The 15,830-nt window shown below is 45.1% G+C and overlaps 1 protein-coding gene across 1 annotated transcript in view; it reads right to left on the bottom strand.

Moving 5' to 3' along the window:
- Nucleotides 1–1,180: 1,180 nt before the first annotated feature.
- Nucleotides 1,181–15,830, bottom strand: part of VAT1L (vesicle amine transport 1 like) — a 152,253-nt gene continuing 137,603 nt past the window's right edge. Inside the window, exons 8-9 of the mRNA XM_060085173.1 lie at nucleotides 5,608–5,691; nucleotides 1,181–3,729 (exon numbers count right to left, since the gene is read on the bottom strand). Of these exons, the coding sequence (XP_059941156.1) occupies nucleotides 3,631–3,729; nucleotides 5,608–5,691 (183 nt within the window). The 3' untranslated portion in view covers nucleotides 1,181–3,630. The remainder of the gene's footprint in view (nucleotides 3,730–5,607; nucleotides 5,692–15,830) is intronic.

Below are 15,830 nucleotides of genomic sequence, written 5' to 3'. Positions count from 1 at the left end.
AGGGAAGATGTGGATTTTAGTTTAGATTCCAGTTTTTCTTGCTGGACTGTGTTTCCATGTGACAGCACACCACCACTGGCTCTGTGAGGCCGTGAGCCTTACACGGAGTACGTGAGCATTAAATGAACGTAATGGGAAAATCCTTTGCACAGTGATCTTATAAGAATTTCACTGACAAGGGGACTAACCGTTCTACCTTGTAAATTCAGGTTTATGTATATGGTGTTTTATTGACATGGGACCTAGCTCTAATTTTTTTGGCTTCCTGCTGAGAAATATAGTAAATACAGCCAAGCCTCCCTAATCATGAATTCCTCCTTCATGAAATCTTTGCCCTTGGAGATTCACTTTTGTGCATCTCTTTGATAACCTTGAGGATGTTGGGTCATGAAAAGGAAAATGGTTGAGGTGTGTGAGTTTTGAAATCAGCACTTCACTGAGCACTTGGATCGAGGGCCAGACAAAAAAAATGCTTCTTGATGTGCATATTTGCTACAAAGCAAAACAAATGGATAAACATATCCTTGAAATCAGAGGAAAGAGAATCCCTGAACAGTTTGTAGTGAGAAGGGTTGGTAATTGAAATGCATTGTATTTTACCCTTATTTAAGCCAAGAAGCATGGTGAGGTGGTTAAGAGCATGGATTCTACCTTGGCTCCAGATCCTGGCTCCATCACTTGCTAGCTGTGTGGTCTTAGTGCAGAACCTCAGTCTTCAGTTTTTTCACCTATAAGATGGGCGTAATGGTAAACCTCACCTCTCAGGGCTGTTGGGAGGGTAAGAGAGTATACATACATACATACACACACACACACATATATAATATGTATATACACATATATATCTTTTAGTAGCATATAGTAGGTATCATAAATACTATTATAATTATTGTTATTCTTATCATTACTATTATTACATGATGCCTTTAATAGTTCTTTTATTTAGTGGTGTCTTATTTTCTTGCTTGAGGGAAGCTGAATGTATTTTTAAAGGCTTCTTTCATCTTGACTCCTGTTTTCTGTATATAGCCTTTAGTTTCTCATCTGAAGATTCTTCTATGACATGTTTTTTATATTTTCTTTTTCATTCACCCATGCCTTGCGTTTTAATAGTGGGACCATTTTTGCAACAACTATGTATGTGGAGTAACACATGCCAGGCGAGGTTATGCTATGCTGAATACTTTATTTATACTTTTTTATGTAAACATAATTTGCTTTGTAGGCACAATATAACAGAAGCTCTAAAGCCACAAATACGTTAGACAATGTTTCAGTTCCCTCCGATCAAACGTAAATTACTGAGAAGCCTTCACAGTTCCTTTAAGGCGACCTGAGACGTTCTATGTACTTCCTTCAGAAAAACAGTCAAGTGACAGCAAACAAGACGCTTCGAACGAGAGTGTGTTAAACAGTTAATTTTGATACTTTAATTTTTTTCCCCTATTCTTCATGGCATAAGTTGGTCTTATTGGTCAAACACTAGTTTTCTCTTCTCATTCTGTATCCCAAGGAGACAAAAGGGTTTTCTTTAACTAACCAGCATAATTTGTGATTATTGTCTAAACCTTATAGTTGGGGAAGATTTGGGGAAGAATGTCTTTTCATGCTAATCCTCTGGACATAACAAAGGCCGCTTGGATTCTGAATGGAGAGTTCCATCTCCCCTGGCAAATAAAAGGCCTGATATGGCCAGTGGGTCTCTGCTCCTCCAGCCCTAAAAAATGCCATCTTTGGCCAGCTCACCAGGAATGTCACTTGGGTAACGGTTCCTCTTAAGACCTCACTGAAGGCTTGGTTATGGGAAAAACATGACCAATAGTACTGCATTTAGCAAACCTGTTGGGGGGATACAACCTCTATGTTATCTTTCTAAATGACCCCTAGAAGAGAAGTTGATGTTGGCGTCTTCTTTTGAGATGCTCTCATCCCTCTGCTCATCAGATGGCACCACCCTTTCTCATCTTCATAGCTTACACGTACATTCATAATGAGGAGACACTTCCTTCAGATAAATATTTGGCATAAATAAGTCATCATCACAAGCTTAGGATAGGAAAAAAAGAGCATGATTAATGAGGTGACCTTTGTTACCAGTGGACTTAGGGAATAAAACAGGTAGTTGCTGAAATGCATTCATTGACATCACTTGGGGGAAGTGTGGGGTGTACCCTGAGGCTCATTGGTGGAGAGGTCGGGCAATGCAGGAGCCCTCGGAAGTCTTCCAGAACGCAAGTGGGTTGGGCTGCTAACCCTGCGGGCTCCTTGTGTCTCCGGTTTGGCCTGTGAGCGACGGAGTCCACCCTCTGGGCCAACAGGACTGGGAAGAGGTGGTGAGGCGCAACCCCCGCTGCCCCGTGGAGATACTGGGCCTCTTGTCCCCCCTCCAGAGCAACTGTTCACCTCAAGCCATGTCAAGTGCGGTGGGGCGGGGGATGGACTTCTCAGGAGTCTGGGAACTGGGAAATTAATCAAGGGTGTGCAGTCAAGTAATTTGGTACCGGATTTCCAAAAAGCAGGGCCTTGCAAAGAGTCTGCACCATAATTTTATATTTCAGAGGAGAGGAACACATACTTGGCGTCAGGTACTAAACACCGACTTTTGTATCGCTAGAGTTTGTGACACGTTGGAACACGCTTTGGCCAGAAGAAAGATACTCGTTGGTTTTTTTCCCCCAAATATGGTCTACAAAGGAGATCTTTCTTGGGGGATCCAAGGTAAAGGCTGCTATTCAGCACCAGGAAATGAAAAGAGCAAAATCGGTAATGCCAATGGCCAGTGTGCAAACATAGGCAAGTCTCAGTAATGACTTTGAAATAGTCCCACACCTGGTGAGTTTTCTTAAAATTAAATATATATAGCGGGGAGAGGATTTTGCTCATGAGATGTGGTTTCAGAGGAGGGATCTCTGTGGCTGGTCCTCATACTTTGGCTGTTGACCCATCTTCTATCCTGAAATATCCACATCTATTTCCCTATGTTTATGGTTAAGAACCGGTGAAGGAATCAAGCATCAGAGGGTGAGGGGAGGTTGGTTTAACCTTCTGACCGTGAAACACCTGATTGAATGTAAGGAGGTTGCCTCTTCAGTGGGAAGTAGGACAGTACAGCTTGGAGAGATCCTAACTTACGGGCTTATGAAAACATCTCCTGGCCTACCCTCTTGCTGCCAGCCAACTTGGCAAGCGCTCTTGTCGGAAGCATGGACGGCTGGCAGCAAAAAGTGTCATTGGCCTGAAGAATTCTAGGACAGGGCTCTGTGATAACCCCTTTCAATCCAAACTCGTCTTTGCCCATGTCTGGTCTCTTAAGCAATGGACCTGTGGACTTGTATCATTTTGCAAGGCTGTTCTAGAACTGTCGAGAAGGGCCCAAAGGTGGATGGTTTTGAAACAGGGGAGTGGGGAGAGTGTAACACACAGATGGGGGAAGGACGTAATACTGCATGGAATGGGATTGGCACTTAATTTCAAAAACAACAGTGATCAACAGCTTTTTAGCTCAGCTGACAGCAGACAGACACAGCACACACTGTACTACAGCATTTGTTCACTGGGGCACAGAAGAGTCTCTCAGCCGGCTCCTCTTTCTCCAGAGCATCCTTCACATCCTCCTGCCTGGCTCCCGGGTTACTGGATAAAGGGCATCCTCTCCTTGTTCTCACTGTCACCCTCGTGGTCCTCCTCCTCTTCGCCCGCCTCGCTGGTCTCTGTGCTGTCATTGGCCATCTGTAATTCAACAGGGGACTTTTTAGAGGGTTCTGCAATCCGTCTCCTGCCTTCTTCGAGCATCTGATGAAGGCCCTTGGGAAAGATTTCTCTGAGGGCTGAACACTAGGGTCACCTGATTCCTCAGGAAGGCAGTGTGGTGCCAGGTGGCTTGTGTTGGGTGCCCTAAGAGGCAGACTCTGAGGAAGCATTTGACTGCAAGTGCTTGGAACTGGGGAGATGATCACAGGAAGCACAGGTCGGAGTGAGGAAAGGAGACAGAAAGGCAAGGAAGCTGGCACGGGATATGTTAATAGGTCCTGCCATGGGCAGCTGGGCTCAGTCCTGCTGGGGACCACTGGGGGACAGTGGGGGACACATGAGCAGGGGAGAAGCCAGGGAGGTCCGATTTTGTGCATAACCCAAACCCCTGCCATGGCCAGAGGACGCTCTCAGGCAGAGAGGGGCAGCGGCCAGCAGGAGGACAGTGCCGGCACGCAGGGGAATCATGAGTGCCGGGGGCATGGGTGGGCACTGACAGCGTCCACTGCACCGGCCGGCCAGGGTCCGAGTCCTGATGCTGGCAGTTTGTACGAGCCAGAAGAACACTATTAACAAATGTGGGTTTATCCACTGTGTTGTCTCTATTCCCCCATGGGAATGTCCTTTCTGTGAAGATGTGGACTCTTTCTGGTCCTGTCTATCCATCCATCCATCCATCCATCTACCATCTATCTACCTACCCACCTGCCTTCTTGTCATTGCTAGTACCCGGCACACTTGTCACACCTCTCTAAGCCTCCATTTCCTCCATGATTAGGACGAGGATAAACCCACCTGCCTTATAAAGTTGTCATGGGGGCCAAGTGAAACAAAGGGAAATGATGTATTTGAAGCATCTGGCAAATTGCTGAGCACACGACAGATGCTCAGAACATCCCAATCCTGTCCATTTACAGCCCCCTTCATGAACGGTGCCTCGGATTTCTCTTCTTGTTCCTAGACCCGAGCTAGGTAATTTCCCTCGAGCCCCCGAACCTCTGCTCTCCCCACTTATTCTTACAAACAGGAATCATCTCCTGAATCTCAGTCCCCCACCCGTACCACATGGCTGATCTGGAGCCAGACTTCCCTCTCGGCCACAGCACATGCAGCGCCATCCCTCCACCCTCCTGTCTACTCAATGCCTGCTTTTCCTTTTGTGCTCAGCCTGCTTCCTCAAGGAAGCCTTCCCAGACTTCCCTAATGGGAACAGACCCCCTACTGCGAGCCCTTCTTTGTGGCCCGGATCCATAGCTGCAGTGTCCCATTTCTATGTATGGCCTGTGGATGGATGTCCACCTGCCCCACCTCTGGATCTGTGCAGGCTGGTGGCAGTCTCTGTGTCGACCGCCACACTGCAGAGCCCCTCAAGGGACCCTTGCAAGAGTGTCTGGGATGTGAATGTGACATGCTTCACTCCTCGTGGGGTCCCTGCGTCTAAGGGTATTGTCCTGGTAAGAGAAAACGAAAGCCATGGACCCATCAGGAGGCATTTCGGAGGCAGTTGGCGTCATCCTGCTGGGCATCTGAATGTGAATTTATTAAATTTTACCAGGAATTCCTCCCACTCGTGCAGCCAAGAGTGAGCAGGTGTACTCGACACGGGTGTGGTCTTGTCCTCTCCTGACCTCAGATTGCTCCTGAAACGTTCTCACCAAAGCGTTTTCCTTTCTTTATTAGCGTTCACCCCATTTGTGACTAATCCCTCACTTGCACACGCGTTTCATTACCTCTGGTCTCCCCCCACCAGCCCCAGCCCGGCAGAGGGCTTCCTGTGCTTCCCTCCATCCCACCTGTGCCTGCACCGGATAAAACTTCTGGTGTTGAACTGAACGGATCCCTCTGCTTTTGACTCACCAGCGGAGTCGGGGTCTTTTCTACATCCAGAATTAACTTTCCAATGTTCCCTCGGTCGTGGATCCGCTGCATGGCCTCCTTCACCTGAGAGACAGGCAGAGAAAGCGCCAGTTAGATGAGATGTCGCCCAGGTGGCAACAGGGCCTGGCAAAACCAAACCACGCTCTGTCCACCAGGGGGCGCGGCGGTTCAAGTTTAGCAGCTAAACTAGCCATGGTTTCCAAAAGCGCGTGCAAATAAATTCTGGTTGTCACTCACACTCTCTGCTCTTATGCAAGCGACTCGGTTTCCTAAGTCTAAAAAATGAGAGTGATAGCTCCAGAAATAAAAAGATGAACATTTCTTTAAAAAGAAAAAAAGGCTGGGGGAGGAGGGTCCTATAGAATTCCAAGAGTTAACATGCTGCCCAGGGGCCAGGAACATTAGCCAGAGTAAATTTTGACCAATTAAATTACCTTTCAAGGGTCATTTTCGCCCTGCTTACCTCAATGTTATATAACTCTGATTCGTAGTTTGGCTAAAATGACCCATCACCGAGGCTGAACTACATTCAGGAAAATTCCCATGGTTCCTGGTTATTGAGTGGAAATTTTGTTTCCACCTAAGCAGAGGTTTCCCCAGAACTAGTATTATCCCCAGTGAAGAGGACCTTCTGTTTCTTTTCAAGTGATGGGAGCTTGCCAGACAAATATCAGTACATAGACACCTCCTGGACCCTCTGAGAAAAGCAGGTGTGTGATGTAATCTGATGTAGCCTTTGAGCGTTTCATTCTGTTGCTGTATGGAAAATGAACTCTAGGGGGTGCTGTGAGGATAAAATAAAATAAGGAAAGGACAACAGAATGCCAGCACTTGGCATGGGTAAGTCCTCCACATCTCTTAGTGAAATCTAAATGGAAATACAACATCTCTTGATTTTAAAAAAAGCGATAGATCTAGTTGAAATATTTTTCCTTAAGTCTCGGATTTTTAAGTATTTTTGTTCATGCATTCATTCAGTGCACAAATATTCACTACGTGTTGCTTATAGGCTAGATGCTACGGTTTATTTTATGCATATCTTTTATTGATAGCATATGTTTTCATTTAGTTTTTTTTAATATAAATTTGTTTATTTACTTATGGCTGCGTTGGGTCTTTGTTGCTGTGCGTGGGCTTTCTCTAGTTGTGGCGACCAGGGGCTACTCTTCATTGCGGTGCGCAGGCTTCTCACTGTGGTGGCTTCTCTTGTTGCGGAGCATGGGCTCTAGGTGTGCGGGCTTCAGTAGCTGTGGTGCATGGGCTTAGCTGCTCCGCGGCATGTGAGATCTTCCCGGACCAGGGCTCGAACCCGTGTCCCCTGCATTGGCAGGCGGATTCTTAACCACTGTACCACCAGGGAAGTCCGTTTAGTTTTTTTAAACTATATCTGAAAGTATTTTCTTTTAGTTGGCAAGTTTCTCCCATTCAATTATTGTTATGCAGATAGATTTAGTTATGTCATCTTTTACAGAGTCAGATCGCTTTTTTTAAAGTTATTTTTTATTGAAGTACAGTCGAATTATAGATGCTATGGTTAAAAAAATTTTTTTCTAAAGTAAGCTAGGGTGTCTGCCTTTGAGGAACTCAGTCTGGGGCTGATGGAGCAGTGTTTGCTTATATAAAAACCAAAGCCATTTTCCCATTTGAATAAAAACTTGACGGAGCCATTAAAATGTGTGTATTCGAATTGCTTTTCTGGGACTTTATCCTAAAGACACAATTCAAATTATGGGGAAAAAACACCACGCAAAAGATACTCGATTGCTTTCAATGGCAAAACATTGAAGCAACTTATATGTCACAGAATAAGGGAATGGTTAAGTAAACCACGGCTCTGACATTTATCTACCGAATGGAAATGATTTGTAGCTGTTAAAGTGCTAATTATAAAGAATGTACAGCAGGATTAAATGTCTTTATAATATTGTTAAATGAGAAAATCGAGGTGCATATTTTTATTTACATCCCCATAAAAACACGGGCATTCTAAAATAACTAGAAAGGGATTTGGATATATGATAAAACATTATGTAGGGGGAATGAGTGCTTTTTAATTCTAATGTCCAAACATTGTTATCTGGTAGCGTATTATCAAACCGCTGTTTGATATAAATTAAATGTATCTTTATTTCTTTAATTTTTAAAAATATGTATTATTTATTTGGTTGCGCTGGGTCTTAGTTGTGGCAGGTGGGCTCCTTAGTTGCAGCACGTGGACTCCTTAGTTGCGGCATGTGAACTCTTTTAGTTGCTGCAAGCATGTGGGATCTAGTTCCCCGGCCAGGGAATGAACCCCGGCCCCCTGCATTGGGAACGCGGAGTCTTAACCACTGCACCACCAGGGAAGTCCCTAAATGTATCTTTAAATGCAGTCTTTGGATAAGCGAGCATTGGTTAGAATAAACCTCTTTTATAGACTGACAATGTCATGTGATTGTTGAATTTCCTCACCCTAATACATAATCCAGATTTCTCCTATTTCTGTGATGAACGTTGCTTTCCAAGTGCTTTTGTATTCAGTCTTAACAACAGCTACTATTTACTGAGAATCTTTAAATCTCGTGACAGACAGCTTCTAAAACAGCTCCCACCCACCTCCTGGGACTCACAGTCCTGTGTAGTCCCCTCCCCTTAAATGTGAGCTGGACCCAGCTACTTGCTTGTAACCAACCGAATACAGCAAAAGTGACAAAATGTCACTTCCAAGACGAAAAGACAACCCTCAGAATGGGAGAAAATATTTGCAAATGAAGCAACTGACAAAGGATTAATCTCCAAAATATACAAGCAGCTCATGCAGCTCAATATCAAAAAAACAAACAACCCAATCCAGAAATGGGCAGAAGACCTAAATAGACATTTCTCCAAAGAAGATATACAGATGGCCAACAAACACATGAAAGGATGCTCAACATCACTAATCATTAGAGAAATGCAAATCAAAACTACAATGAGGGGACTTCCCTGGTAGCGCAGTGGTTAAGAATCTGCCTGCCAGTGCAGGGGACACGGGTTCAAGCCCTGGTCCGGGAAGATCCCACATGCCACAGAGCAACTAAGCCCGTGCACCACAACTACTGAGCCTGCGCTCTAGAGCCCGCGAGCCACAACTATTGAGCCCACGTGTCACAACTACTGAAGCCCATGCGCCAAGAGCCCATGCTTCGCAAGAAGAGAAGCCACCGCAATGAGAAGCCCGAGCACCACGACAAAGAGTATCCCCCGCTCGCCACAACTAGAGAAAGCCCGCGTGCAGCAACGAAGACCCAACGCAGCCAAAAATGAAAATAAATAAATAATTAAAAACAAACAAAACTAACCTACAATGAGGTATCACCTAACACCGGTAAGAATGGCCATCATCAAAAAATCAGTTTCTTACCAGTTAAAAATAAAAGGCTGTGACTTCTGTCTTCCAGTCTCTCTCTTTCTCTGACTCTTCTTGCCTTCTTTTTCTTTTTTTTTTTAAAAGTCTGACATGTTTTTATTTATTTTATTTTTTTAACATCTTTATTGGAGTATAATTGCTTTACAATGGTGTGTTATACATATACATATGTCTCCATATCTCTTCCTTCTTGTGTCTCCCTCCCACCCTCCGTATCCCACCCCTCTAGGTGGTCACAAAGCACAGAGCTGATCTCCCTGTGCTATGCTTGCCTTCTTGTTCTGATGACACAAATTGCCATGTTGTGTGCTGCCCTATGGAGAAGCCCACATGGCAAGGAATGGAGGGAGAACTCCAGCCAACAGCCAGTGAGGAACTGACACCGTCAGTTCAAAAGCCTATGAGGCCCTGGATCCTGCCAACAGGCAACGAGAGAGCTTGGAAGCAGATCCTTACTCAATTGAGCCTTGAAATGATATCACAGCCTGGGCTGACACCTTGATTGCAGCCTTGGGAAAGACCCTGAGCCAAAGGACCCAGCTAAGCCCTACCCAGATTCCTCACCCACAGAAACTGAGATCATAAGTTGGTTTAAGCCAATAAGTCTTAGGGACAATTTGTCATGCAGTGATAGATAATTAATACATTGTTACCTTGAATGTATAATTCTTATCTTGCAAGATACATATTATACCCATTTTACAGACAAGTACCTTAGTTCTCAAAGACATAAGCAATTTGTCCAAAGACTACATGACTATTGGCGACAGAAATGGGCTTCACACTCAGATTTGGCAGACTTCAAAAACCAATGCTTTTTCCCAGTTGTGCCCAGATCATGCTGCTTCCTTTGATTCTCACATAATGGTTTCCCAGAATTCAGTTGTTTCTTACCCTGGCAAGTCATTAAGCACCTGGAAACTCCTTGGAGATTAGGAACAGTTTTTAAACTGCTTCTCCAATAAGGTAGAGCCCAGGGAAACCGAAAAGCTGTTTTCTTACCAGTTAAAGCTGACGAAGAGGCTCGAAAAAAGTTCCCAGCTGGGCTGTCTGTAACCTGCATATTTTGGGGACATTTCTTTCTGAAAGGGACTGACTCCTTGAACTTCGTTATATGGGGGTTGGAGAAAGGATTAGGAGTCTGATCCCCAGTCATGCTGTTTGAGTTTACATCCTCTTGGGCTGCTCTTGGGGATGTGAAGAGTCTTTTATGTCAACTGTCAGAGGGAAAGAAACTACCATTTTTTGATCAATTCTTTATGAAGCACAGTGTGAGGCATTTTACATATCTTGCTTCATTTTATCTGCACCTATACTCTTAGGTGAGTATAGGCATCAGAGTTTCAACAGAGGAGAAACCCAAGGATGAAAGATCGCAGGGATCTGTCGCAGGTTGCCCTCTGAATGGTGTGGGAACCACGTAGGAATTGAGAGAGGGAAAGTTGCCCTTTTCAGGACTCTGGAAAAACCCAAGATGGGGCTCTGCTGTCTGCATCCCAAAACTTCCCTCCAATAACATCATCAAAGGGTAAAGTCTGCAAAGAGAGATTTTGCTCCCAAGTTAACAGTTTATGAACTGAGGTGCCTGGGTAGGTGACAGGGTACAGAAGATGGTCGTGACAGCCTCCAGAAAGCTACTGGTCTCCCTTATGGCCGGCAGGGAGATTTGTCTAAGGCACCCTTCTGCTTAGAACCTCTCCCCACTGCATTCAAGAGAAAAGTCTAGCTGATGTGGCATTGCCTATTACAGTCGCCACTAGCCGCGTGTGGCCCTGAGCACTTGAACTGTGGCTGGTCCAAACTGTGGTGTGCTGGGAAATACTCAGCACACTTCAAAGACAATCATAATGAAAAAGAATGCAAACTCTCTCCTTGACATTGATTAAATATTGAAACAATAGCCTTTTTAATAGCCTGGGTTAAAGAAAACATATAATTAAAATTAATTTCACCTGTTTCTACATTTCTGCCCGTGGCTGCTACAAAATTTAAAACTTTGCGTGTGGCTCACATTATAATTCTGCCGGACAGCCCTGGACTCAGTTTCTGAGAGCTGATGTCTGTTGCCCTTTCTGGCTTTGTTGCTTCCTCTTCCCCTTGTCTGCCCCCCTCACTCCCATCACTGGAGACACATCTGGACTTCTCAGCTTTGTGCCGATGTATAAACCCAGTTCCTTCCCACAGTGCCCTGGTCCTGGAACTAACTCAGATTTGTCTGTTGATTTAGATGCAGCTTCCTCTTCTAGGAAGCTGCTCTCACCGCCCACCCCCGCCCCTCACAGTCTGGGCTAAGTGTCCTTTGGGCTCCCTCGGCACCTGGACCAGCTAGTAACGTCACCCTCACCTCCAGCTTAGAACTTGCCCATCAGCCTCTCCTGTACGTTGCTGTCCAATAGAAATATGAAGTGAACCGTGGATGAAATGAACATTTCTCTAATTAGTCACAGAAGTGTAAAAAGACGCTGCTGAGATTCATTTTAAAAATATATTTTCTTTAACCAGATCTATCCCAAATATCATCATTTCAGTATATGCTCAATACAATAAAAAGCATGAATGAAATATTTTATATTCCTTTTTTGGTACTAAGGTTTTGGAATCCGTGATGTATTTTACACTTCGAGCGTGTCTCAGTTTAGACCAGCCACACTTCAGATGCTCAGGTCTACCGTATTGGAGAGTGCAGCCATAGACGGCAGGAAAATGGCACCAACCTCAGGGACCCCAGCGCAAAGGCGTGTTTGGCATATGACAGCCTCTGGAATGAATGAATGAATGAACGAGGAAGTTGATTTGAGGGGAGAGTGAGACTCACGTGGCTGAGCCATGCCCAGAGGTTTCTGTCAGGTCTATCCCTGGTCCCAGTGCCCTTGGCCCAGGCAGCTGTATCTTGGTGGCCTGCTTGGTGCTGCCTGGATGGCCCAGTGGAGTCTATTCATAAACAGGGTCATGGTCCCCCACACCCAGTCTGAGACGCCAGTGCCAGCTGCGTGGCTGGCCAGAGGCTGGATTTCCCAGGGCTAGGGATTCTGGCCACAGTCAGTCCATCTCTTCTAGAGCTGGTTTCCCATCCAGACAGCAGGAGGAAATTTGAGTCATGTCATTCAAACACTTCAAGAGGCCAAGATCCTGAGCACAGAGGCCATCTCAGTCTTTTCTGACACTTCTTGTCCCTGGGAGGCTGCCTTGATAAACCATCCCAAGTGGATGGGGGCAGGAGACAGTGGGAACATCCCTGATTCCGGCTCTGTTTTGGCTCACTGATGTCATTCCAGCAAGTCACTTCACCTCTTTGCCCCTCATCTTCTTAATATCTTAAATGATAACTCTTCTATCCATCCATTCATTCTGTCTGTCACTCATACAACAGTGCCAAAGCCCTTTTCTAGGAGTTGTGTGCGGAGTAATGATCGAAACAGACACGCTCTCTCTGCCCTGAGGGAATCACTGTTTTGCTTATTAAATAGGCTAATCATCATAATGAGTTTCACAGTCTAAAAAATGTGTTCCCGATTTGTTTATTTCACCCCAATGGACCGCAGCCCATCAGAGTTGATCTTGTACCATTGGTTGGTGCTTCAACCAAGTCCAGTAGCATTTAAGTTGGTGTTCAAGCATGACCCCTGGGGACAATGTGACTGGCTCAGACCATGTTCACAGAGGAACACTAGTTGTGGTCATTCTTATTTCTTTCTGCCGTGGATCTAGGAGAGGTGGTTTTCTGGAAGTCTGGGAAGATGATGGTGAGCAAACACCTACAAGATCCTCTGCGTTCATGAAACTTATGGTCTTACAGAGACACAGACTTAAACAATCAAAGTGACTCAAATGAATGTAAGATTGCCATTGGATAATTCCAAGATGGTGATATGAGAACGTGGATAGGGGAACTGACCTGGTTGGGAAGATCAAGAAAAACTCCTCTGAAGAAGTGATAATTGAGCTGGATTTTAAAGGATGAGTAGAACATAACTAGGAAAAGAGGGGAGAGAGGACCATTCCAAGCAGAGGGAGCTGAGTATGAAAGCAGAGACTGCAAAGAGGCCAGAGGGCATGAGGACAGAGAATAAAAGTGAACCTGGGACGAGATGCTGGGAAGGTTGCCTGGGGCCGATGGCACTACATCCCAAAGAGTCTGCAAGGGTGCGGTTGCCCACAGCAGATCCTATCCAGTCACCTTCTGAGTGGTCAGTTCCTTCACGCTTGAGCAATGAGGGTTAACACTGCTCCATCTTTGTTTGGGGTTTCCTTTAATGTTTCACGATATTCCATTTCCTTTTCAATGGTGTGAAAGGCGTAAATTCATTAGGGTACAAATGATACTACTTAATAACCAAAGCATTTGGCTTGTGCTGTGAATAGTAATAAGCCTAGCCATCTAAAAGAGGAAAAAAATTAAGATGGATTATTCCACGGATCACTGTGCCTATTAGATGATAAATTAAAAGCTTTGAAAAAGAAGAAATGAGTAATACTCTAATTAAGGAACACATCTACCCAACTCTTCTCTGGAAGATGACTCATATTAATGACGTCCATCTTTGGGAGGGATTGATGATTGCTTAAAACCCAAAGTGGGTATTGAAAAGTAACATGTTCATTGTAGGTAGACTTGAAATCTGGAATCTGTGTTCTGTCAGGTAGCTGCGAGAGTCTAAAGAGAGTGAGCCCCGAGATCTTGACCTACGTGGAAGAGTGACTGAAAAAATAAAATGTCAGGGACCATGGATTGATCCACTGGGAAGGCAGAGAAAAGATTCAAACACAACTTTTTGGGTTAGTTGCAAGTGGGTCTTTGCCATAATGCAGGGCGTGGGGAAGGGTGGGGCATTTAAGGAGGCGCTCACTCCCAGGGTCATTCGAGCGGTGGTTCAGCACCTGAGACTGAGTGCCTCCTTAAATTTTGCACGCTAGTCATCTCTCTTGCCCCTTCCCAGTTCTGGCGCCACAGAATGGCCAATGTGGATGATCCTAGAGGATTTTTTAAGGGGCCACTGGTAGGAGTACCGGCTTAGAAGAGGTAAAGAATGTTCTGAGAATGAGGAAGAGGGAAGGCAAAAAAGCAAGACAGTAGAATTGGGATGAAGTAACTGGTCCTTTTTCCCTGGGAACTTGGATGGCCCTGGCACGGATGACCAGATATGTGTCATGGTCATTAGGAGTTCAAATGAAATAAACATCGAGTTAAGAGCCAGAACTGTTGTGCGGAAATCTACAGTCCATAATCAAGCCAAACTGTATATTCTTGTCCAGCTGTATTCCAAACTAAAGCGAAAGATGAAAAAAAATCTAGTGAATTGCCTCCAACATTTGTTTGGTCTTACTTAACAATGTTCCCCAGTGTCGAATTTGGATGGTGGAGTAGAATTGAAGTGGACACTTGTGGATGCTTATTCCAACACGTAAGTGAGGTCTGGGGATGGGGATAAAATACGCATGAGATGGTTCCTGTCCCCTGCGGAAAATTATCTGTTGTACAGTTTGTCAGAGAGATGTTTGAAGTGTGATGGGCATAGAAGAGGCAGCAATTAGGGTTGGGAGAAGGATGAAAACCTGGGGAAAACTCTTGGCAGAAAGGAACTATTAGACTGAGACTTGAAGGTCAGGGAGAAGTTTGTCACTCAGCCGAAGAGAAAGACATAGAAATAGTCTAAGGAAGTATTACTCTATGCAGAGAATGAGTCATCATGGCCACCAGAGCACTGAGGGTGATGCTGGCGATTATGCTTTGAAAATCCTCTTGAATTACTTAAGATCCTCAAGTCTGCTGGGAATGGGTTACATCATAACGAGCTCCTGCCACTCCTGAAATCCCACGTGACAATGGCAGAACTTACAAAATCTAGTTTCAACTGGTTCTTGCTTCAGATCCTTTAGCAAAATCCTCCAACCAGTTAGAGAAGCACTTTTTTCTGCTTCGAGGACTCTAGTTCCTTACTAATGATGTACCCCTTTGCTTCCAGATAATACTGGTTTTATTAATTCCCAGATGGATACTGATTCCATCCCACGGCACCTGAAAGTTTTCCCCTGGAACAGTCAAATGTGAGAGTTATGGAAAAGGGTCAGAACTGTAAGGAGGCCAAAGACCTTTCAAACTCTTGAAAAAGGTCTCATCTTTTCAAAGGGATGACAGCCAGACCTGCTAACATTTAGGAGCGTACAGTTTAGAAGGCCCTTTCCTTAGGCCTGAAGGGAAAGGGCTTGTTTGCAGGTGTTTGGGGGCATTTTAGTACCTAAGGGAATTGAGATAGCATTGACTATGTCATCTAGACATGGCTGTCATTTAGATGAGTGCTGGGGTACCCAGGGTGCAAAATCAGAGGTGGCCAACCGAGGCAGGTATGCCTGGGACAAGTTGTTTGGGGACCGTGGGTTGCCCTAAAGTAACGAGTGAAATAAAAGAGTGATTGTGCAAGAGGCGTTTGCAAACAAAGAGCTCTTGTAGAAAGCTGGTTCTCCACCACTTGGAAGGGGGGTTTCTTGTGGATCCCCCCCCGCCAACTTAGACAGGAAGGAAAGGGAGGGCTATAGGTTTTGGGCCGTAGTGATTTAAGAGTCACCACCTGCCCGTAGGTTATATTAGGAGAAGGTAAGGGTCTCAAGAAAAGAGCTGAATCTAAAAATGAGGTAAATGTAAAGGACGAGGCAGAGGTGGTACGTCCATGGGGTGGTGGGGGACAGTGTGCTCGTTCTCGTCACAGCAGCTGACATACGACGAATGCTTAACAGGTGCTGTCACCGAGCAAAGCACTTCTGTGCTTGATCTCCTTTCCTTGCACCAGCCCTGTGAGGTGAGGGGGACTTTGTCAGA

The sequence above is a fragment of the Mesoplodon densirostris genome, chromosome 19 (assembly GCF_025265405.1).
Source record: "Mesoplodon densirostris isolate mMesDen1 chromosome 19, mMesDen1 primary haplotype, whole genome shotgun sequence".
Taxonomy (NCBI): domain Eukaryota; kingdom Metazoa; phylum Chordata; class Mammalia; order Artiodactyla; family Ziphiidae; genus Mesoplodon; species Mesoplodon densirostris.
The sequence above is the reverse complement of the archived record's forward strand: the minus strand, read 5'-3'. Positions and strand labels throughout refer to the sequence as shown.